The sequence below is a fragment of the Phascolarctos cinereus genome, unplaced genomic scaffold (genome assembly GCF_003287225.1).
Source record: "Phascolarctos cinereus isolate Bilbo 61053 unplaced genomic scaffold, phaCin_HiC Scaffold_3;HRSCAF=262, whole genome shotgun sequence".
NCBI lineage: Eukaryota > Metazoa > Chordata > Mammalia > Diprotodontia > Phascolarctidae > Phascolarctos > Phascolarctos cinereus.
In genome coordinates, this window is record NW_027555736.1 from 85552818 (window position 1) to 85577701 (window position 24884).

General features: G+C 42.5%; 1 protein-coding gene across 1 annotated transcript in view; it reads right to left on the reverse strand.

Moving 5' to 3' along the window:
• DMBT1 (deleted in malignant brain tumors 1) overlaps positions 1-24884 on the reverse strand; it is a 181104-nt gene that overhangs the window by 16026 nt on the left and 140194 nt on the right. The window contains 8 exon segments of the mRNA XM_078151612.1: positions 493-555; positions 558-809; positions 2343-2372; positions 3861-3890; positions 5311-5340; positions 7545-7682; positions 10370-10780; positions 20247-20657. Coding sequence (XP_078007738.1) covers positions 493-555; positions 558-809; positions 2343-2372; positions 3861-3890; positions 5311-5340; positions 7545-7682; positions 10370-10780; positions 20247-20657 — 1365 coding nt within the window.

The following is a 24884-nucleotide window of genomic DNA, read 5'->3' on the forward strand; positions in this document are numbered from 1 at the left end:
GGATAGAGCACTGGCCCTGGAGTCAGAAGGACCTGAGCTCAAATGCGGCCTCAGACAAATAACCCTGACTAGCTGTATGACTCTGGACAAGTCACTTAACCCTAACTGCCTCAAAGGAAAGAAAATTAAATGTGTTTTCTTTCCCTTCTCTTCCACCAAATGGAAGTATTGAACAGGAAGTGACATTGCCAGAAAAAAACTTTAGGGAAATCATTAGAGAGAAACATAAGAATAAGCTCTAATTTAAAGCAATAGAAGATATATATTAACAGTGTTGCTAGGACAAGGTAAGAACACAAGTTCCATGCAAGGGGTCAGGAAGGGTCTGTCAGACTGAACAAGTACTTGGGGGATGTATCTAACAGAAGAATTCTTAATATGAGCCTCAGTTCATTGCATGAATATTAATAGGAAGGTGAAAAGGAGCCTGCTCCTATAACATAGGAGCCCTTGCAGAAAAGAAGCAGCAGGACTTTGCCAGAGAGACAATACCTGAGCAGATGACACTGGCATCCTCACTGTGCCGACAGTTGTGGATCAGCCACCCATTGTGGGACAGGACCACAGATAGATTCAGACCCGGAACACCGCACAGTTATCCAGGAGAATTCTGCCAGTGCCCTGACCAAAGCGGGCCCTTCCTGGAGCTGACAGAGCATATCCACAACCCAGCTGCCTGCACACAACGTTGCCATCAATCACATCCCAGTCATCATCACAAACGGTGCCCCAGAATCCTTGGTATCTGACTTCCACTCGACCCCGGCATCTGTCTCCTCCGTTCACCAGTACCAAGGCCAGACCAGAATCTAATCCAAGGGAGACAGGGGAGAGAACAATTTCATTTCAGTGTCCTTCCTCAGGAATGAAATCTCAGGGCTTTTAGAGACTTCCCTCTAAGCTCAGAAGGGGCTGAGATTGCTGAGGTGGGGACTCTCCTTTAGGGGTGTCTTAGTGTGAAAGTAACACAATGAAAAGGATACCAAAAGGCTATACCATTCACAAAAGGTATTACTCCTTCCTTTGTTACTCCCTAGTCTGAAGCTCAGTACACTATATACATGGGAAGCTTAAAATTCCGTGATTTAAGGGGTGTCTGCATAGCATAAAGGAGACAGCTTTGGCCTTAAGTCAGGAGGACCTGAGATGAAATCCAACCTCAGACATTAACACTTACTAACTGTGTGACCTTGTGTAAGTCACCTAACCCCAACTGCCTAAGCAAAAAAACAAAAAATTCCTCATTTATCCAACATAATATTATGAAGACCTCACTGGAATTTTTATTTACAAAAGGTATAAGTGCATCTCTGCCTCCCGTACCATCTTAATGGGTAGGAATTTCCCAGTATAAAATAATCAGGTATTAAAATGATCGTTTGTTCATCATTGTGCCTTTTTGTTCTCTACCCCTTCAACTTAGGTATATGACCAAAATTTCAAAAATGATCTCGTTAGTCTATGAAGGAAATATCTAACACAGCAGAAAGGACAGAAATGAAAATAGCAAAAAAAAAAAAAAAAGAGGAAATTAAGGATAAAGGAAATGAAGAAAGAAAGCAAATAGAGCACTGGCCCTGGAGTCCAAAGGACCTGAGTTCAAATGAGGCCTCAGACAGAGAAACCTGACTAGCTGTGTGACCCTGGGCAAGTTACTTAATCCAGTACCCTCACCAGAAAAAAAAAAAATAGGATCTACAACAATTCAAGAGTCACTATACGTTCAAAAAAAAAAAAAAAACCAAGGATGCCACATAGCCTTAAAACATTTCAGAGAAAGGGGCTTATATGTGATTCACAAGAGAGTGAGAGAAACAAGTACGTGTCTATAACCTGAGAATTTAAAATTGAATTTAAGAGGCAGTTGGTGACACTGTCATCAGATCACTTATCCTGCAATCAGGAGGACCTGAGTTCAAATACTACTTTAGACTTTTATTAGCTGGATGACCTTGAACAAAAGTCATTTGATCTGGCTTGCCTCCAAAAGAATTAAATTGCATATGACAGAACTTTGGAAAGAAGTTTTTTGTTTGGTAATCTTTTTCAAACTAAAAGAATTATAATGACAAGCTCTAATTCAAAACAATGCAGCAATACACAAGTTCAGTCAATAGCATTCTATCAAGAGACCAGGACTGATGAAACTTTCCAGAAGGACCAGTCAGATGGATCACATACTTAGGGGCTATCACTGGGAGTTCTAAACATGATCTCAGCTCATGGGATAGACATCTCAAGCAGGAGAAAAAAGCATTATCATCCTGGACCACTTAGTAGAAAAAGCAGGATTTCCTCAAGTAGAAAGCCTTGGTGCTGAGTGCAAAAGAAACCAGACTTACCCGGGTTTGGTGGAATCGGTGCAGGGGCACCTGTAAGAAGGAAGTCCAGAGTTGAAACACAGTCATATTTCACAAGAGACATTTTGTTTGGCAGCATGCCTAAAAGCCATCAAAAACTATCTCTCAAGCAATTAGTGTTAGGGTTAGGGTTAGGGTTAGAGTAAAATTAGCGTTAGGGTTAGGGTTACGTTTGTGGTTAGGTTTAAGGTTAGTGTTAGGGTTAGGCTTAGAGTGCAATTAAGGTTAGCTTTAAGGTTAGGGTTAGGGTTAGGGTAAGAGTTAGGGTATGGGTTAGGGTTAGGGTTAGAAAGGAATCATAATCAATCATAGAAACGAACCATAATGGTTAGAAAGGTTCACAAAGCAATCTTTAAGGGTAGAAAGCAATCATACGGTTAGGGTTAGGCTTAGAAAGGAAAGTGTTAGAAAGGATTCTGATTAGGGTTAGGGTTAGGTTTAGGGTTGTGGGCTGAATAGATAGGCCACTGTGCCTGAAGCCACAAAGACCAGAGGTGAAATCCAAACACAGATAGTTACTCTCTTTGTGACCCTAGGAAACTCCTTTACTCTCTGTCTCACTTTTTCTTAACTAGGAAAAGGGAATGACAATAAAAGCTATTTCCCTGCATTGTTGTGTAGATCAAATGAGATAATATTGTAAATTGATTAGCACAGGGCCTGAAACAGGGGAGGTGCTTTATCAATGTATTCTTGTGAAGCAGTTAGTTGGCACAGTAAATAGAGCGCTGGCCCTGGAGTTCAATGGCCTTCAGTTAAAGTGAGGGCTCAGACAGATAGCCGGGACTAGCTGTGTGACCCTGGGCAACTCATTTAACCCCAACTGCCTCACCAGAAAATAAAGAAAATAGGATCGACAACAATTCAAGAGTCACTATATGTACAAACAAACAAAAAAAACCAAGGATGCACATAGCCTTAAAACGTTTCAGAGAAAGGGGCTTACATGTGATTTGCACGAGAGTGAGAGAAACAAGTACTTGTCTATAACCAGAGAATTTAAAATTGAATTTAAGAGGCAGTTGATGACACCGTCATCAGAACACTTGTCCTGCAATCAGGAGGACCTGAGTTCAAATACTACTTTAGACCCTTATTAGGTGGATGACCTTGAACAAAAGTCATTTGATCTGGCTTGCCTCCAAAAGAATTAAATTGCATATGATAGAACTTTAGAAAGAAGTTTTTTGTTTCGTAATATTTTTAAAACTGAAAGAATTACAATGACAAACTCTAATTCAAAACAATCCAGCAATACACAAGTTCAGTCAATAGCATTCTATCAAGAGACCAGGACTGATGGAACTTTCCAGAAGGACCAGTCAGATGGATCACATACTTAGGGGCTATCACTGGGAGTTCTAAACATGATCTCAGCTCATGGGATGGACATCTCAGCAGGAAAAAAAACTCATTATCATCCTGGACCACTTAGTAAAGAAAGCAGGATTTCCTCAAGTAGAAAGCCTTGGTGCTGAGTGCAAAAGAAACCAGACTTACCAGGGTTTGGTGGAATCGGTGCAGGGGCACCTGTAAGAATGAAGTCCAAAGTTAAACACAATCATATTTCACAGGAGATATTTTGTTTGGCAACATGCCTAATATCCACCAACAAGTATCTCTTTAGCAATTAGTGTTAGGGTGATGGTTAGGGTTAGGGTTAGGGTTATGGTTGGGGTTAGGGTTAGGGTGGGAAAGGAATCATAAGGAATCATAGAAAGGAATCGTGACAAATCATTAGGGTTAGAAATGATTAAAAAGGAATCATTAGGGTTAGAAAGTAATAATAGTATTAGGGTTAGTGTTATGGCTAAGGTTAGAAAGGAAAGGGTTAGAAAGGATTGGGGTTAGTGTTTAGGTTAGGGTTAGGGTTAGGGTTACGGTTAGGCTTTAGGGGCTCAATAGGTAGGCCACTGTGCTTGGAGCCAGAAAGACCAGAGTTGAAATCCAAACACAGAGAGTTACTAGCTTTGTGACCCTAGGAAACTCATTTACACACTGTCTCACTTTTTCCTTAACTAGGAAAAGGGCAATGACAATACATGTTATTTCACTGCATTGTTGTCCACCTCAAATGAGATAATATTGTAAATTGATTAGCACAGGGCCTGGAACAGGGTAGGTGCTTCATAAATGTATTTTTGTGAAGCAGCTAGATGGCACAGTAAATAGAACACTGGCCATGGAGTCCAAAGGAGCTCACTTCAAATGAGGCCTCAGACAGATAACCCTGACTAGCTGTGTGACCCTGGGCAACTCATTTAACCCCAATTGCCTCACCAGAAAATAAAGAAAATAGGATCAACAACAATTCAAGAGTCACTATACGTACAAACAAACAAAAAAAAAACCAAGGATGCCACCTACACTTTAAACATTTCAGAGAAAGGGGCTTATATGTGATTCACACGAGAGTGAGAGAAACAAGTACGTGTCTATAACCTGAGAATTTAAAATTGAATTTAAGAGGCAGTTGGTAACACCGTCATCAGATCACTTCTCCTGCAATCAGCAGGACCTGAGTTCAAATACTACTTTAGACCCTTATTAGCTGGATGACCTTGAACAAAAGTCATTTGATCTGGCTTGCCTACAAAAGAATTAAATTGCATATGACAGAACTTTAGAAAGAAATTTATTGTTTGGTAATATTTTTACAACTAAAAGAATTATAATGACAATCTCTGATTCAAAACAATGAAGTAATAAAGAAGCTTAGTCAACAGCATTAGATCAAGAGACCAGTACTGATGGAACTTTCCAGAAGGACCAGTCAGATGGATCACATACTTTGGGGCTATCACTGGGACTTCTAAACATGATCTCAGCTCATGGGATGGACATCACAACAGCAGAAAAAAGCATTATCGTCCTAGACCACTTAGTAAAGAAAGCAGGATTTCCTCAAGTAGAAAGCCTTGGTGCTGAGTGCAAAAGAAACCAGACTTACCAGGGTTTGGTGGAATCGGTGCAGTGGCACCTGTAAGAGGGAAGTGAAAAATTTAGACACAATCACATTTCACAGGAGACATTTTGTTTGGCAGGATGCCTAAAATCCACCAACAACTATCTCTTAAGCAATTAGTGTAAGTGTTAGGGTTAGGGTTAAGGTTAGGTTTAGGATTAGAGAGCAATTAGGGTTAGAGTTAGGGTTATGGTTAGGGTTAGGGTAAGGGTTAGGTTTAGAGCACAATTAGGGTTAGGGTTAGGGTTATGGTTAGGATTAGAAAGGAATCATAAGGAATCATAGAAAGGAATCATTAGGGTTAGAAAGGAATCATAGGGTTAGGGATAGGGTTAGAAAGGAAAGTGTTAGAAAGGATTGGGATTAGGGTTCAGGTTAGGGTTAGGGTTAGGCTTTAGGGGCTCAATAGGTAGACCACTGTGCTTGGAGCCAGAAAGACCACAGTTGAAATCCAACCACAGATAGTTACTCGCTTTGTGACCCTGCGAAACTCATTTATTCTCTGTCTCACTTTTTCCTTAACTAGGAAAAGGGCAATGACAATAAAGGTTATTTCCCTGCATTGTTGTGCAGATCAAATGAGATACTATTGTAAATTGATTAGCACAGGGCCTGCAACAGTGTAGGTGCTTAATAAATGTATTTTCGGCAAGCAGCTAGATGGCAGAGTAAATAGAACACTGGCCCTGGAGTCCAAAGGACTTGAGTTCAAATGAGGCCTCAGACAGATAACCCTGAGTAGCTGTGTGACTCTGGGCAAGTCATTTAACCCCAATTGCCTCACAAGAAAAATCAAAAAAAATATACTCTCTAGCAATTCAAAAGGGTTAGAAAGATTGAGGTTAGTTTGAGGGTTAGGGTTCGTGTTAGGTTTGGGTTTAAGGTTTAGGGGCTCAACAGATAGACCACAGAGCTTGGAGTCAGGAAGGCCTCAGTGGAAACTCAACCACCAATAGTTACTAGGTTTGTGACCCTAGCAAAGTCATTTACTCTCTGTCTACCTGTTTCCTCCATTAGGAAAAGGGGAACGACAATACAAGTTACTTCACAGCCTTCTTGTGGAGGTCAAATGAAATAATATTTGCAAACTGATCAGCACTGGGCCAGGAAAAAGGTAGGTGTTTAATACATGAATTTTCCTTTTTTCTCTCTCTTTTTTTTTTTACATGGAAATGTGCTTATTCCACAGACAGGGTATGGAAGAGGCTCTGACAAAAAGGACCTAATTGGCTGTGAATCTCATCAGGGGTGGCTGCCACAGCATGGAGAGAAACTCTTGTTTTCCCGTTGCCTTATCGCTAAACCTTATGGGTCTCTGGCTAGCTGCAGCCCCTCACTTTCAAGGCATTCAGGCCAATCTGCATGGGAAGGGTCCAAAGGATTGAGCCACGTTTTGTACAATGGCTTTTATGAAAATGGGAGCGCTAATCAAGGGGCTGTACCCCTCTTTAAAGGGGAGGAGGGCACTCCTTACAGAAGCTGAATGACAATTATAAAGGACAGGGGAAAGGCATGAGACAGAACAGCTAGAAAGCTAATTCCTGGCTCTTTTATTTTCCTACAGCATTCTCAACAGCCCCTTAGCTCTGGGACTGAACCATGGTTGGGTTGGGAACGTTAGCCTTTAAGGGAACCTTACAAAAATCATACACTACTCAAGCAGGGAAAGGAAGGCCTCTCAGCTTGCCCTACCCCACCAACCCGAGGCTGATAACCATCAAATATATACGATGGTCCAGGAATAACTGGCAAGCTAAGAAAAAGGGCTGATGGTTGGAGGGAGTCACCATGCCACAGTCTAGCAGTAGGCTCAAACTGAGTTAGAGCCTATACCTGATTCCAGATTAGGAAGCTAACATGTGAATTAAAATCATGTTATTCCAGGGCATTTTCCTCAAGCTTAACTGAGCCACCAAATACTCTTCCCTCCACCTATATCCTGTATTCAGGGTCTAAAGAAGTGGGCCTTTTCGTCTCACTAATACTGTACTCCTTAGGAATGCACACAGTCATTCTGCTTCACAGAAGGAGGAATACGAGGAAGGACCAACTTAGAGCCTGAGAGGAAACCAACCGTGGTCCCAAGATAGCCACTCCTTTTGTGGAATGCCTCGCCATCCCCTCTGGCCCTTGGTGGCTTGAAGAATTCTCTAGGGTGAGTGCTTCTCTGAGCAGGGGGCTAATTTCCCATTCATTTTAGAAGTGACCGGAAAACTGACATAACTGGTTCTTCATGGTTGGTCTCCACCAGCACACTTCAGAACTTGTCGAAGAGCATCCACAGTTGGGATCGTCGCATGTTTTCATTGCACACAATCTCTTCCAGGTGAGGGCGTCCCTGGAAATAACATAATAGCCTGGGAAACATGTGGAAATCTTCAGAGTTCTGAGCAGCAGGGACACTGAGGATGGCTCCTTGCTCATGCTCTGACAAGTTGGCCAACAGATTCTCAGTCATTCTTTTATTCAGTGGGCAGTCTCCACAGGGGAGCAGGTCAGCACTGCAGTTCTCCATGCTGGGACTTCTGAGGGTCATGTCATCACTGCTGGTTGGTGAGCCAAACCTCAGGGCATTGGGTGTGTTCAGGCTTCTGCCCTCCATGCACGTGGTGATGGACATCCTCCTCTCATGTTCGACCCTCTTCTTTGTTGGGGAGGATCATCACGCAAACTTATGTGTGCAGTTGAATCAGAAGCCGATGCTGAAGCATCCAGATCACCATCTGGATGAGTTGTGTCTTTTCATATCTCTCTTGAGTTTTGTATTTGAAGATCAAATTTTCTGTTGAGCTCTGGTCTTTTTATCAGAGAGGTATGGAAGTCCCCTCTTTCATTGAACATCCATCTCCTCCCCTGAAAGATCATGCTCATTTTTGCTGGGTCATTCATCCTCAGTTGTAATCCAAGTTCCTTTGCCTTAGGGAGTATCATATTCCATGCCCTACGGTCTTGTAATATAGAAGGTGCAAGGACCTGTGAAATCCTGACTGTAGTCTCAGGATATTTAAATTCTTTCTCTCCAGCTGCTTGCAGTATTTTCTCTTTGACCTGGTAATTTTGGAATTTGGCTACTATATTCATTGGTGTTTTCAATTGGGGATGTTTTTCAGGAGGTGATCGGTGGAATCTTTCTATGGCTGTTTTACCCTCTGGGTCTAGGACCTCAGGGCAGCTTTCCTTTATGACTTTCTGAAAGATACTGTCCAGGCTCTTGTTTTCCTCGTGATTTTCAGCTAGACCAATAAATTTTAAATTGTCTCTCCTCGATCAATTTTCCCGGTCAGTTGTTTTACCAATGAGATATTTTACATTTTCATCTATTTTTTTCATTCTTTTGCTTCTTGTTTGACTCATTCGTACTCTTTCATACAGTCATTGGCTTCCATTTGCTCAATTCTAATTTTTAACATATTGTTTTCTTCTGTTAGATTTTTGTATCTCCTTCCCCATTTGGCCAATTGTATTTTTAGGAACTTGTTTTCTTCAGTGTACTTTTTTTCAGTTGGCCAATGGTATTTTTTAAGCACTTGTTTTATACATTTCATTTTTGTCCTTCCTTTTCCAAACTATTCACTCCCTCTTGCATACCTCACATTTCTTTTCCCATTTTTCTTCTACCTCTCTCATTTCACTTTTAAAATCCTTCTTGAGCTCTTCTGAGAAGACTTTTTGGGCTTCACACCAGTTCCAGATGTGGGTTTGTTCACAATGTTGTCCTCTTTTGAATCTCTGCCTTGATCTTCACTCTTCCCATGATAAGAATCTGTTGTATGTTTCCTTTTGCTCAAGGTGTTTCCTTATCTCCTGGCCTTTAAAGAGACTGGGCTCTCCTGCTGGGGAGCAGAGGGAACTGACCCAAGCTTCTTGTGTTGGGAGCCTAGCGGCCTGGTCGCTGGCTTTGTGGCCTGGGGCCTGCAATGTTGGCAGGTGCAGGCTGTAGGATTCTGGCCGCTTACCTGGTGCTGGGCTGGAAACAGCAAAACTGGAACTCCAGGAGTAGAATTGGGTAGGGTGGCTCCTGGAGATTTGCTACTCACCCAGGCTTTCTTCAGCTCTTTTCAGTTGGGTATTGTAGGGTGTTTATCCACCTGGGTGGGGCCCTTTGGAGTGATGCTTCCCTTAGTTGTGCTGAGGCCCTAGGAGAGCCAGCTACTGTAGAATGCCCAAGGCACCTGGTGGTTTTCTGAGCTGGTTTCCACAGGTTCCCCGTGTTTTCCTGCTCTACTACCTGGGCTTCAGGATCTCCTCCAACTATGCTGAGGTGGGCTTTCTGCTAGCTTGCTGGGATGCCTCCCATTCTATACTGCTCCCCTTCCCCCAGGGCAAGAAGACACTTCCCAGTTAATCCCTCAAGCTACCTGGGCTACTGGACTGCTGTACCCCATCTTTCTTCTGGTTCAGCTGTTCCACAGTTTTTCCTGGGGTGATATTTTCGGTGGTTTCAGGGGTTAATAAGGGAGAGTAAGAGAGACTCACCTCTTACTCCACTATCTTGGCTCCTGGAAGTGGAAGTCCAACAATGTGTTTTCTTGGGGCAGCTAGATTGCACAGTGGATAGAGCACTGGCCCTGGAGTCAGAAGGACCTGAGCTCAAATGCGGCCTCAGACAAATAACCCTGACTAGCTGTATGACTCTGGACAAGTCACTTAACCCTAACTGCCTCAAAGGAAAGAAAATTAAATGTGTTTTCTTTCCCTTCTCTTCCACCAAATGGAGGTATTGAACAGGAAGTGACATTGCCAGAAAAAAACTTTAGGGAAATCATTAGAAAGAAACATAAGAATAAGCTCTAATTTAAAGCAATAGAAGATATATATTAACAGTGTTGCTAGGACAAGGTAAGAACACAAGTTCCATGCAAGGGGTCAGGAAGGGTCTGTCAGACTGAACAAGTACTTGGGGGATGTATCTAACAGAAGAATTCTTAATATGAGCCTCAGTTCATTGCATGAATATTAATAGGAAGGTGAAAAGGAGCCTGCTCCTATAACATAGGAGCCCTTGCAGAAAAGAAGCAGCAGGACTTTGCCAGAGAGACAATACCTGAGCAGATGACACTGGCATCCTCACTGTGCCGACAGTTGTGGATCAGCCACCCATTGTGGCGACAGGACCACAGATAGAATTCAGACCCGGAACACCACACGTTATCCAGGAGAATTCTGCCAGTGCCCTGACCAAAGCGGGCCCTTCCTGGAGCTGACAGAGCATATCCACAACCCAGCTGCCTGCACACAACGTTGCCATCAATCATATCCCAGTCATCATCACAAACGGTGCCCCAGAATCCTTGGTATCTGACTTCCACTCGACCCCGGCATCTGTCTCCTCCGTTCACCAGTACCAAGGCCAGACCAGAATCTAATCCAAGGGAGACAAGGGGAGAGAGCAATTTCACTTCAGTGTCCTTCCTCAGGAATGAAATCTCAGGGCTTTTAGAGACTTCCCTCTAAGCTCAGAAGGGGCTGAGATTGCTGAGGTGGGGACTCTCCTTTAGGGGTGTCTTAGTGTGAAAGTAACACAATGAAAAGGATACCAAAAGGCTATACCATTCACAAAAGGTATTACTCCTTCCTTTGTTACTCCCTAGTCTGAAGCTCAGTACACTATATACATGGGAAGCTTAAAATTCCGTGATTTAAGGGGTGTCTGCATAGCATAAAGGAGACAGCTTTGGCCTTAAAGTCAGGAGGACCTGAGATGAAATCCAACCTCAGACATTAACACTTACTAACTGTGTGACCTTGTGTAAGTCACCTAACCCCAACTGCCTAAGCAAAAAAACAAAAAATTCCTCATTTATCCAACATAATATTATGAAGACCTCACTGGAATTTTTATTTACAAAAGGTATAAGTGCATCTCTGCCTCCCGTACCATCTTAATGGGTAGGAATTTCCCAGTATAAAATAATCAGGTATTAAAATGATCGTTTGTTCATCATTGTGCCTTTTTGTTCTCTACCCTTCAACTTAGGTATATGACCAAAATTTTCAAAAATGATCTCGTTAGTCTATGAAGGAAATATCTAACACAGCAGAAAGGACAGAAATGAAAATAGCAAAAAAAAAAAAAAAAGAGGAAATTAAGGATAAAGGAAATGAAGAAAGAAAGCAAATAGAGCACTGGCCCTGGAGTCCAAAGGACCTGAGTTCAAATGAGGCCTCAGACAGAGAAACCTGACTAGCTGTGTGATCCTGGGCAAGTTACTTAATCCAGTACCCTCACCAGAAAAAAAAAAAATAGGATCTACAACAATTCAAGAGTCACTATACGTTCAAAAAAAAAAAAAAAACCAAGGATGCCACATAGCCTTAAAACATTTCAGAGAAAGGGGCTTATATGTGATTCACAAGAGAGTGAGAGAAACAAGTACTTGTCTATAACCTGAGAATTTAAAATTGAATTTAAGAGGCAGTTGGTGACACTGTCATCAGATCACTTATCCTGCAATCAGGAGGACCTGAGTTCAAATACTACTTTAGACTTTTATTAGCTGGATGACCTTGAACAAAAGTCATTTGATCTGGCTTGCCTCCAAAAGAATTAAATTGCATATGACAGAACTTTGGAAAGAAGTTTTTTGTTTGGTAATCTTTTTCAAACTAAAAGAATTATAATGACAAGCTCTAATTCAAAACAATGCAGCAATACACAAGTTCAGTCAATAGCATTCTATCAAGAGACCAGGACTGATGAAACTTTCCAGAAGGACCAGTCAGATGGATCACATACTTAGGGGCTATCACTGGGAGTTCTAAACATGATCTCAGCTCATGGGATAGACATCTCAGCAGGAGAAAAAAGCATTATCATCCTGGACCACTTAGTAGAAAAAGCAGGATTTCCTCAAGTAGAAAGCCTTGGTGCTGAGTGCAAAAGAAACCAGACTTACCCGGGTTTGGTGGAATCGGTGCAGGGGCACCTGTAAGAAGGAAGTCCAGAGTTGAAACACAGTCATATTTCACAAGAGACATTTTGTTTGGCAGCATGCCTAAAAGCCATCAAAAACTATCTCTCAAGCAATTAGTGTTAGGGTTAGGGTTAGGGTTAGAGTAAAATTAGCGTTAGGGTTAGGGTTACGTTTGTGGTTAGGTTTAAGGTTAGTGTTAGGGTTAGGCTTAGAGTGCAATTAAGGTTAGCTTTAAGGTTAGGGTTAGGGTTAGGGTAAGAGTTAGGGTATGGGTTAGGGTTAGGGTTAGAAAGGAATCATAATCAATCATAGAAACGAACCATAATGGTTAGAAAGGTTCACAAAGCAATCTTTAAGGGTAGAAAGCAATCATACGGTTAGGGTTAGGCTTAGAAAGGAAAGTGTTAGAAAGGATTCTGATTAGGGTTAGGGTTAGGTTTAGGGTTGTGGGCTGAATAGATAGGCCACTGTGCCTGAAGCCACAAAGACCAGAGGTGAAATCCAAACACAGATAGTTACTCTCTTTGTGACCCTAGGAAACTCCTTTACTCTCTGTCTCACTTTTTCTTAACTAGGAAAAGGGGAATGACAATAAAAGCTATTTCCCTGCATTGTTGTGTAGATCAAATGAGATATTATTGTAAATTGATTAGCACAGGGCCTGGAACAGGATAGGTGCTTAATCAATGTATTTTTGTGAAGCACTTAGTTGGCACAGTAAATAGAGCGCTGGCCCTGGAGTTCAATGGCCTTCAGTTAAAGTGAGGGCTCAGACAGATAGCCGGGACTAGCTGTGTGACCCTGGGCAACTCATTTAACCCCAACTGCCTCACCAGAAAATAAAGAAAATAGGATCGACAACAATTCAAGAGTCACTATATGTACAAACAAACAAAAAAAAACCAAGGATGCCACATAGCCTTAAAACGTTTCAGAGAAAGTGGCTTATATGTGATTCACAGGAGAGTGAGAGAAACAAGTACTTGTCTATAACCAGAGAATTTAAAATTGAATTTAAGAGGCAGTTGATGACACCGTCATCAGAACACTTGTCCTGCAATCAGGAGGACCTGAGTTCAAATACTACTTTAGACCCTTATTAGGTGGATGACCTTGAACAAAAGTCATTTGATCTGGCTTGCCTCCAAAAGAATTAAATTGCATATGATAGAACTTTAGAAAGAAGTTTTTTGTTTCGTAATATTTTTAAAACTGAAAGAATTACAATGACAAACTCTAATTCAAAACAATGCAGCAATACACAAGTTCAGTCAATAGCATTCTATCAAGAGACCAGGACTGATGAAACTTTCCAGAAGGGCCAGTCAGATGGATCACATACTTAGGGGCTATCACTGGGAGTTCTAAACATGATCTCAGCTCATGGGATGGACATCTCAGCAGGAAAAAAAACTCATTATCATCCTGGACCACTTAGTAAAGAAAGCAGGATTTCCTCAAGTAGAAAGCCTTGGTGCTGAGTGCAAAAGAAACCAGACTTACCAGGGTTTGGTGGAATCGGTGCAGGGGCACCTGTAAGAAGGAAGTCCAAAGTTGAAACACAAACATATTTCACAAGAGACATTTTGTTTGGCAGCATGCCTTAAATCCACCAGCAAGTATCTCTTAAGCAATTAGTGTTAGGGTGATGGTTAGGGTTAGGGTTAGGGTTATGGTTGGGGTTAGGGTTAGGGTGGGAAAGGAATCATAAGGAATCATAGAAAGGAATCGTGACAAATCATTAGGGTTAGAAATGATTAAAAAGGAATCATTAGGGTTAGAAAGTAATAATAGTATTAGGGTTAGTGTTATGGCTAAGGTTAGAAAGGAAAGGGTTAGAAAGGATTGGGGTTAGTGTTTAGGTTAGGGTTAGGGTTAGGGTTAAGGTTAGGGTTTAGGAGCACAATACACAGGCCACTGTGCTTGGAGCCAGAAAGACCAGAGTTGAAATCCAGCCACAGAGAGTTACTCGCTTTGTGACCCTAGGAAACTCCTTTACTCTCTGCCTCACTTTTTTCTTCAATAGGAAAAGGGGAATGACAATAAAAGTTATTTCACTGCATTGTTGTCCAGGTCAAATGAGATAATATTGTGAATTGATTAGCACAGGGCCTGGAACAGTGTAGGTGCTTAATACATGTATTTTTGTGAAGCAGCTAGATGGCACAGTAAATAGAACACTGGCCATGGAGTCCAAAGGAGCTCACTTCAAATGAGGCCTCAGACAGATAACCCTGACTAGCTGTGTGACCCTGGGCAACTCATTTAACCCCAATTGCCTCACCAGAAAATAAAGAAAATAGGATCGACAACAATTCAAGAGTCACTATACGTACAAACAAACAAACAAAAAAACCAAGGATGCCACCTACACTTAAAACATTTCAGAGAAAGGGGCTTATATGTGATTCACAGGAGAGTGACAGAAACAAGTACATGTCTATAACATGAGAATTTAAAATTGAATTTAAGAGGCAGTTGGTAACACCGTCATCAGATCACTTCTCCTGCAATCAGCAGGACCTGAGTTCAAATACTACTTTAGACCCTTATTAGCTGGATGACCTTGAACAAAAGTCATTTGATCTGGCTTGCCTACAAAAGAATTAAATTGCATATGACAGAACTTTAGAAAGAAATTTATTGTTTGGTAATATTTTTACAACTAAAAGAATTATAATGACAATCTCTGATTCAAAACAATGAAGTAATAAAGAAGCTTAGTCAACAGCATTAGATCAAGAGACCAGTACTGATGGAACTTTCCAGAAGGACCAGTCAGATGGATCACATACTTTGGGGCTATCACTGGGACTTCTAAACATGATCTCAGCTCATGGGATGGACATCACAACAGCAGAAAAAAGCATTATCGTCCTAGACCACTTAGTAAAGAAAGCAGGATTTCCTCAAGTAGAAAGCCTTGGTGCTGAGTGCAAAAGAAACCAGACTTACCAGGGTTTGGTGGAATCGGTGCAGTGGCACCTGTAAGAGGGAAGTGAAAAATTTAGACACAATCACATTTCACAGGAGACATTTTGTTTGGCAGGATGCCTAAAATCCACCAACAACTATCTCTTAAGCAATTAGTGTAAGTGTTAGGGTTAGGGTTAAGGTTAGGTTTAGGATTAGAGAGCAATTAGGGTTAGAGTTAGGGTTATGGTTAGGGTTAGGGTAAGGGTTAGGTTTAGAGCACAATTAGGGTTAGGGTTAGGGTTATTTTAGGGTTAGGATTAGAAAGGAATCATAAGGAATCATAGAAAGAAATCATTAGGGTTAGAAAGGAATCAGGGGGTTAGGGATAGGGTTAGAAAGGAAAGTGTTAGAAAGGATTGGGATTAGGGTTCAGATTAGGGTTAGGGTTAGGCTTTAGGGGCTCAATAGGTAGGCCACTGTGCTTGGAGCCAGAAAGACCACAGTTGAAATCCAAACACAGAGAGTTACTAGCTTTGTGACCCTAGGAAACTCATTTATACACTGTCTCACTTTTTCCTTAACTAGGAAAAGGGCAATGACAATACATGTTATTTCACTGCATTGTTGTCCACCTCAAATGAGATAATATTGTAAATTGATTAGCACAGGGCCTGGAACACGGTAGGTGCTTCAGAAATGTATTTTCGGCAGCAGCTAGATGGCACAGTAAATACAACACGGGCCCTGGAGTCCAAAGGACCTGAGTTCAAATGAGGCCTCAGACTGAGAAACCTGACTGGCTGTGTGACCCTGGGCAAGTCATTTAACCCCAATTGCCTCACAAGAAAAATCAAAAAAAATATACTCTCTAGCAATTCAAAAGGGTTAGAAAGATTGAGGTTAGTTTGAGGGTTAGGGTTCGTGTTAGGTTTGGGTTTAAGGTTTAGGGGCTCAACAGATAGACCACAGAGCTTGGAGTCAGGAAGGCCTCAGTGGAAACTCAACCACCAATAGTTACTAGGTTTGTGACCCTAGCAAAGTCATTTACTCTCTGTCTACCTGTTTCCTCCATTAGGAAAAGGGGAACGACAATACAAGTTACTTCACAGCCTTCTTGTGGAGGTCAAATGAAATAATATTTGCAAACTGATCAGCACTGGGCCAGGAAAAAGGTAGGTGTTTAATACATGAATTTTCCTTTTTTCTCTCTCTTTTTTTTTTTACATGGAAATGTGCTTATTCCACAGACAGGGTATGGAAGAGGCTCTGACAAAAAGGACCTAATTGGCTGTGAATCTCATCAGGGGTGGCTGCCACAGCATGGAGAGAAACTCTTGTTTTCCCGTTGCCTTATCGCTAAACCTTATGGGTCTCTGGCTAGCTGCAGCCCTCACTTTCAAGGCATTCAGGCCAATCTGCATGGGAAGGGTCCAAAGGATTGAGCCACGTTTTGTACAATGGCTTTTATGAAAATGGGAGCGCTAATCAAGGGGCTGTACCCCTCTTTAAAGGGGGAGGGCACTCCTTACAGAAGCTGAATGACAATTATAAAGGACAGGGGAAAGGCATGAGACAGAACAGCTAGAAAGCTAATTCCTGGCTCTTTTATTTTCCTACAGCATTCTCAACAGCCCCTTAGCTCTGGGACTGAACCATGGTTGGGTTGGGAACGTTAGCCTTTAAGAGAACCTTACAAAAATCATACACTACTCAAGCAGGGAAAGGAAGGCCTCTCAGCTTGCCCTACCCCACCAACCCGAGGCTGATAACCATCAAATATATACGATGGTCCAGGAATAACTGGCAAGCTAAGAAAAAGGGCTGATGGTTGGAGGGAGTCACCATGCCACAGTCTAGCAGTAGGCTCAAACTGAGTTAGAGCCTATACCTGATTCCAGATTAGGAAGCTAACATGTGAATTAAAATCATGTTATTCCAGGGCATTTTCCTCAAGCTTAACTGAGCCACCAAATACTCTTCCCTCCACCTATATCCTGTATTCAGGGTCTAAAGAAGTGGGCCTTTTCGTCTCACTAATACTGTACTCCTTAGGAATGCACACAGTCATTCTGCTTCACAGAAGGAGGAATACGAGGAAGGACCAACTTAGAGCCTGAGAGGAAACCAACCGTGGTCCCAAGATAGCCACTCCTTTTGTGGAATGCCTCGCCATCCCCTCTGGCCCTTGGTGGCTTGAAGAATTCTCTAGGGTGAGTGCTTCTCTGAGCAGGGGGCTAATTTCCCATTCATTTTAGAAGTGACCGGAAAACTGACATAACTGGTTCTTCATGGTTGGTCTCCACCAGCACACTTCAGAACTTGTCGAAGAGCATCCACAGTTGGGATCGTCGCATGTTTTCATTGCACACAATCTCTTCCAGGTGAGGGCGTCCCTGGAAATAACATAATAGCCTGGGAAACATGTGGAAATCTTCAGAGTTCTGAGCAGCAGGGACACTGAGGATGGCTCCTTGCTCATGCTCTGACAAGTTGGCCAACAGATTCTCAGTCATTCTTTTATTCAGTGGGCAGTCTCTCACAGGGGAGCAGGTCAGCACTGCAGTTCTCCATGCTGGACTTCTGAGGGTCATGTCATCACTGCTGGTTGGTGAGCCAAACCTCAGGGCATTGGTGTGTTCAGGCTTCTGCCCTCCATGCACGTGGTGATGGACATCCTCCTCTCATGTTCGACCTCTTCTTTGTTGGGGAGGATCATCACGCAAACTTATGTGTGCAGTTGAATCAGAAGCCGATGCTGAAGCATCCAGATCACCATCTGGATGAGTTGTGTCTTTTCATATCTCTCTTGAGTTTTGTATTTGAAGATCAAATTTTCTGTTGAGCTCTGGTCTTTTTATCAGAGAGGTATGGAAGTCCCCTCTTTCATTGAACATCCATCTCCTCCCCTGAAAGATCATGCTCATTTTTGCTGGGTCATTCATCCTCAGTTGTAATCCAAGTTCCTTTGCCTTAGGGAGTATCATATTCCATGCCTACGGTCTTGTAATATAGAAGGTGCAAGGACCTGTGAAATCCTGACTGTAGTCTCAGGATATTTAAATTCTTTCTCTCCAGCTGCTTGCAGTATTTTCTCTTTGACCTGGTAATTTTGGAATTTGGCTACTATATTCATTGGTGTTTTCAATTGGGGATGTTTTTCAGGAGGTGATCGGTGGAATCTTTCTATGGCTGTTTTACCCTCTGGGTCTAGGACCTCAGGGCAGCTTTCCTTTATGACTTTCTGAAAGATACTGTCCAGGCTCTTGTTTTCCTCGTGATTTTCAGCTAGACCAATAATTTTTAATTTCTCTCCTGCATCAATTTTCTCGGTCAGTTGTTTTATCAATGAGATATTTTACATTTTCATCTATTTTTTTCATTCTTTTGCTTCTTGTTTGACTCATTCGTACTCTTTCATACAGTCATTGGCTTCCATTTGCTCAATTCTAATTTTTAACATATTGTTTTCTTCTGTTAGATTTTTGTATCTCCTTCCCCATTTGGCCAATTGTATTTTTAGGAACTTGTTTTCTTCAGTGTACTTTTTTCCAGTTGGCCAATGGTATTTTTTAAGCACTTGTTTTATACACTTCATTTTTGTCCTTCCTTTTCCAAACTATTCACTCCCTCTTGCATACCTCACATTTCTTTTCCCATTTTTCTTCTACCTCTCTCATTTCACTTTTAAAATCCTTCTTGAGCCTTCTGAGAAGACTTTTTGGGCTTCACACCAGTTCCAGATGTGGGTTTGTTCACAATGTTGTCCTCTTTTGAATCTCTGCCTTGATCTTCACTCTTCCCATGATAAGAATCTGTTGTATGTTTCCTTTTGCTCAAGGTGTTTCCTTATCTCCTGGCCTTTAAAGAGACTGGGCTCTCCTGCTGGGGAGCAGAGGGAACTGACCCAAGCTTCTTGTGTTGGGAGCCTAGCGGCCTGGTCTGGCTTTGTGGCTGGGGCCTGCAATGTTGGCAGGTGCAGGCTGTAGGATTCTGGCCGCTTACCTGGTGCTGGGCTGGAAACAGCAAAACTGGAACTCCAGGAGTAGAATTGGGTAGGGTGGCTCCTGGAGATTTGCTACTCACCCAGGCTTTCTTCAGCTCTTTTCAGTTGGGTATTGTAGGGTGTTTATCCACCTGGGTGGGGCCTTTGGAGTGATGCTTCCCTTAGTTGTGCTGAGGCCCTAGGAGAGCCAGCTACTGTAGAATGCCCAAGGCACCTGGTGGTTTTCTGAGCTGGTTTCCACAGGTTTCCCGTGTTTTCCTGCTCTACCACCTGGGCTTCAGGATCTCCTCCTACTATGCTGAGTTGGGGCTTTCTGCTAGCTTGCTGGGATGCCTCCCATTCTGTACTGCTCCCCTTCCCCCAGGGCAAGAAGACACTTCCCAGTTAATTCCTCAAGCTACCTGGGCTACTGGACTGCTGTACCCCATCTTTCTTCTGGTTCAGCTGTTCCACGGTTTTTCCTGGGTGATATTTTCAGTGGTTTCAGGGATTAATGAGGGAGAGTAAGAGAGACTCACCTCTTACTCCACTACCTTGGCTCCTGGAAGTGGAAGTCCAACAATGTGTTTTCTTGGGGCAGCTAGATTGCACAGTGGATAGAGCACTGGCCCTGGAGTCAGAAGGACCTGAGCTCAAATGCGGCCTCAGACAAATAACCCTGACTAGTTGTATGACTCTGGACAAGTCACTTAACCCCTAACTGCCTCAAAGGAAAAAAAAATTAAATGTGTTTTCTTTCCCTTCTCTTCCACCAAATGGAAGTATTGAACAGGAAGTGACATTGCCAGAAAAAAACTTTAGGGAAATCATTAGAGAGAAACATAAGAATAAGCTCTAATTTGAAGCAATAGAAGATATATATTAACAGTGTTGCTAGGACAAGGTAAGAACACAAGTTCCATGCAAGGGGTCAGGAAGGGTCTGTCAGACTGAACAAGTACTTGGGGGATGTATCTAACAGAAGAATTCTTAATATGAGTCTCAGTTCATTGCATGAATATTAATAGGAAGGTGAAAAGGAGCCTGCTCCTATAACATAGGAGCCCTTGCAGAAAAGAAGCAGCAGGACTTTGCCAGAGAGACAATACCTGAGCAGATGACACTGGCATCCTCACTGTGGTCACAGTTGTGGATCAGCCACCCATTGTGGGGACAGGACCACAGATAGGATTCAGACCCGGAACACCGCATGTTATCCAGGAGAATTCTGCCAGTGCCCTGACCAAAACGGGCCCTTCCTGGAGCTGACAGAGCATATCCACAACCCAGCTGCCTGCACACAACGTTGCCATCAGTCACATCCCAGTCATCATCACAAACAGTGCCCCAGGATCCTTGGTATCTGACTTCCACTCGACCCCGGCATCTGTCTCTTCCGTTCACCAGTACCAAGGCCAGACCAGAATCTAATCCAAGGGAGAGAGAGGTAGAGAACAATTTCATTTCAGTGTCCTTCCTCAGGAATGAAATCTCAGGGCTTTTAGAGACTTCCCTCAAAGCTCAGAAGGGGCTGAGATTGCTGAGGTGGGGACTCTCCTTTAGGGGTGTCTTAGTGTGAAAGTAACACAATGAAAAGGATACCAAAAGGCTATCTCATCCACAAAAGATATTACTCCTTCCATTGTTACTCCCTAGTCTGAAGCTCAGCAGACTGCTTACATGGGAAGCTTAAAATTCCCTGATTTAAGGGGCGTCTACATGGCATGAAGGATACAGCTTTGGCCTTGAAGTCAGGAGGACCTGAGATGAAATCCAACCTCAGACATTGACACTTACTAACTGTGTGACCTTGTGTAAGTCACTTCAACCCAACTGCCTTAGCAAAAAAAGAAAATTCCTGATTTATCCTACATAATATTATGAAGACCTCACTGGAATTTTTATTTACAAAAGTTCTAAGTGTGTCTCTGCCTCCTGTACCATCTTAATGGGCAGGAATTTCCCAATGTAAAATAATCAGGTATTAAAATGATCGTTTCTTCATCATTATGCCTTTTTGCTCTCTACCCTTCAACTTAGGTATATGACCAAAACTTTAAAAAAAGTTCCGGTTAGTCTATGAAGGAAATAGCTAACACAGGAGAAAGGAGAGAAGTGAAAATAGTAAAAAAAAAAAAAAAGAGGAAATTAAGGATAAAAGAAATTGAAGGAAGAAGAGTAGAAGAAGACAAAAAGAAAATAAAGCAAAAAAAGAAAGAAAGAAAGATTTAAGGAGTAAGTAGAAAGTACTATTTTCCTCCTGAAAAAGATGAAATACCATTCTCTGGAAAGACATATAAAATCTGAGAGCTAATTTGAACCTCTTGTTTCTTTGGCATGAAATGGCAATGACCTGCGCCACAACCAGAATAATTCCTAATAATAGTTTTAGAACAGAAAGCATCTAGAACCTCCAGGGACAACAAAATTGGAAGATAGGAAAGATACCCAAGGATTCCTTAGTCCATATTTTGCCTCCTCGGCCAAGGTCATACTAGCAAAATGGTCCTAACTCAGTCCTACAACAGGTTCTAGAACATAATACCATGGTTGACACCAGGGAATGTGGAACAAGGGGCAATTGGTAGTTGTTCCAGATGATATTCAGGAGCCAAAAGGCCTCCTCAGCAGGTAAAGAAACATGGGGAATCTTGGCCCATGTAGCTGACACTGTGTTTCAGAATCTTCATCTTAGGGGCAGCTACATGGCACAGTGGAAAGTGCACTTGCCCTGCAGTCAGGAAGACATGGGTCGAAATCTGGTCTAAGACACTTGACACTTACTAGCTGTGTGACCCTGACCAACTCGCTTAACCCCAATTGCCTCACCAAAAATAAAAATGAAGAATCTAAAACATTTCAAGAGTCACTATATGGAAAACCATAGGCATAAGAAAAAGAAGAAACAAGAACAGCACCTACACTTACTATGTTTCAGAAAAAAGGGCTTAAATGTGATCCATATGAGAGTGAGGGGAACAAGTACTTGTCTATAACCTGGTAATTTAAAATTAAAGTAAAGAGGCAGTAGGTGACACAGTGATTAGAGCTCCTGTCCTGGAATGAGGAGGACCTGAGTTCAAATCCTGCTTTAGACCTTTATTAGCTGTACAATACTCAGCTAAAGTCACTTGACTCTGCATGCCTCCAAAAGAATTAAATTACATATTATAGAACTTCAGAAAGAAGCTATGTGTTTGGCAATATTTTTAAAACTTGTAGAATTATAATGAAAAACAATAATTCAAAACACTGCAGCAATAAAGAAGGTCAGTCAATAGCAATACATCAAGAGACCACGAATGTTGAAACTTTCCAGTAGGATTAGTCAGGTGGATCAGATATTTTGGGGCTATAACTGGGAGTTCTAAACATGATCTCAGCTCATGGGATGGACATCCAGCAGGAGAAAAAAGCATTATCATCCTGGACCTCTTAGTAAAGAAAGCAGGATTTCCTCAAGTACAAAGCCTTGGTGCTGAGTGCAAAAGGAACCAGACTTACCAGGGATTGGTGGAATCGGTGCAGTGGCACCTGTAAGAAGGAAGTCAAAATTTTAAACACAATCATATTTCACAAGAGACATTTTGTTTGGCAGGATCCCTAAAATACACCAACAAATATCTCTTAAGCAATAATGTTATGGTTAGGGTTAGGGTTAGAGTTAGGGTGACAAAGGAATCATAAGGAATCATAGAAAGGAATCATGACGAATCGTAAGGATTAGAAAGGATTAAAAAGGAATCATTAGGGTTAGAATGTAATGATAGGATTGGGGTTAGGGTTATGGTTAAGGTTAGAAAGGAAAGGGCTAGAAAGGATTGAGTTTAGTGTTAGGGTTAGGGTTCGGGTTAGGTTTGGGTTTAGGGTTAGGGGCTCAATAGATAGACCACAGAGCTTGGACTCAGAAAGGCCTGAGTTCAAATTCAACCACAGATACTTACTATCTTTGTGACCCTAGCAAAATCATTTACTCTCTGTCTACCTGTTCACTCAATTAGGAAAAGGGGAAGGACAACACAAGTTACGTCACAGCCTTCTTGTGGAGGTCAAATGAGATAATATTTGCAAATTGATTAGCACTGGGCCAGGAAAAAGGTAGGTGTTTAATAAATGAATTTTCTTTTTCTCTCTCTCTCTTTTTTTTAACATGGAAATGTGTTTATTCCACAGACAGGGTATGGAAGAGGCTCTGACAAAAAAGACCTAATTGGCTGTGAATCTCATCAGGGGTGGCTGCCACAGCATGGAGAGAAACTCTTGTTTTCCCGTTGCCTTATCGCTAATGCTTATGGGTCTCCTGGCTAGCTGCACTCCCTCACTGTCATGACATTCAGGCCAATCTGCATGGGAAGGGTCCAAAGGATTGAGCCACGTTTTGTATAATGGCTTTTATGAGAATGTTTGGGGGGAACTGATCAAGGGGCTGTACCCCTCTTTAAAGGGGAGGAGGGCACTCCTTACAGAAGCTGAATGACAATTATAAAGGACAGGGGAAAGGCATGAGACAGAACAGCTAGAAAGCTAATTCCTGGCTCTTTTATTTTCCTACAGCATTCTCAACAGCCCCTTACCTCTGGGGCTGAACCATGGTTGGGTTGGGAACGTTAGCCTTTAAGAGAACCTTACAAAAATCATACACTACTCAAGCAGGGAAAGGAAGGCCTCTCAGCTTGCCCTACCCCACCAACCTGAGGCTGATAACCATCAAATATATACGATGGTCCAGGAATAACTGGCAAGCTAAGAAGAAGGACTGATGGTTGGAGGGAGTCACCATGCCACAGTCTAGCAGTAGGCTCAAGCTCAGTTAGAGCCTATATCTGATTCCAGATTAGGAAGCTAACATGTGAATTAAAATCATGTTATTCCAGGGCATTTTCCTCAAGCTTAACTGAGCCACCAAATACTCTTCCCTCCACCTATATCCTGTATTCAGGGTCCAAAGAAGTGGGCCTTTTCGTCTCACTAATACTGTACTCCTTAGGAATGCACACAGTCATTCTGCTTCACAGAAGGAGGAATACGAGGAAGGGCCAACTTAGAGCCTGAGAGGAAACCAACCGTGGTCCCAAGATAGCCACTCCTTTTGTGGAATGCCTCGCCATCCCCTCTGGCCCTTGGTGGCTTGAAGAATTCTCTAGGGTGAGTGCTTCTCTGAGCAGGGGGCTAATTTCCCATTCATTTTAGAAGTGACCGGAAAACTAACATAACTGGTTCTTCATGGTTGGTCTCCACCAGCACACTTCAGAACTTGTCAACGACCATCCACGGTTGGGATCGTCGCATGTTTTCATTGCACACAATCTCTTCCAGGTGAGGGCGTCCCTGGAAATAACATAATAGCCTGGGAAACATGTGGAAATCTTCAGAGTTCTGAGCAGCAGGGACACTGAGGATGGCTCCTTGCTCATGCTCTGACAAGTTGGCCAACAGATTCTCAGTCATTCTTTTATTCAGTGGGCAGTCTCCACAGGGGAGCAGGTCAGCACTGCAGTTCTCCATGCTGGGACTTCTGAGGGTCATGTCATCACTGCTGGTTGGTGAGCCAAACCTCAGGGCATTGGGTGTGTTCAGGCTTCTGCCCTCCATGCACGTGGTGATGGACATCCTCCTCTCATGTTCGACCCTCTTCTTTGTTGGGGAGGATCATCACGCAAACTTATGTGTGCAGTTGAATCAGAAGCCGATGCTGAAGCATCCAGATCACCATCTGGATGAGTTGTGTCTTTTCATATCTCTCTTGA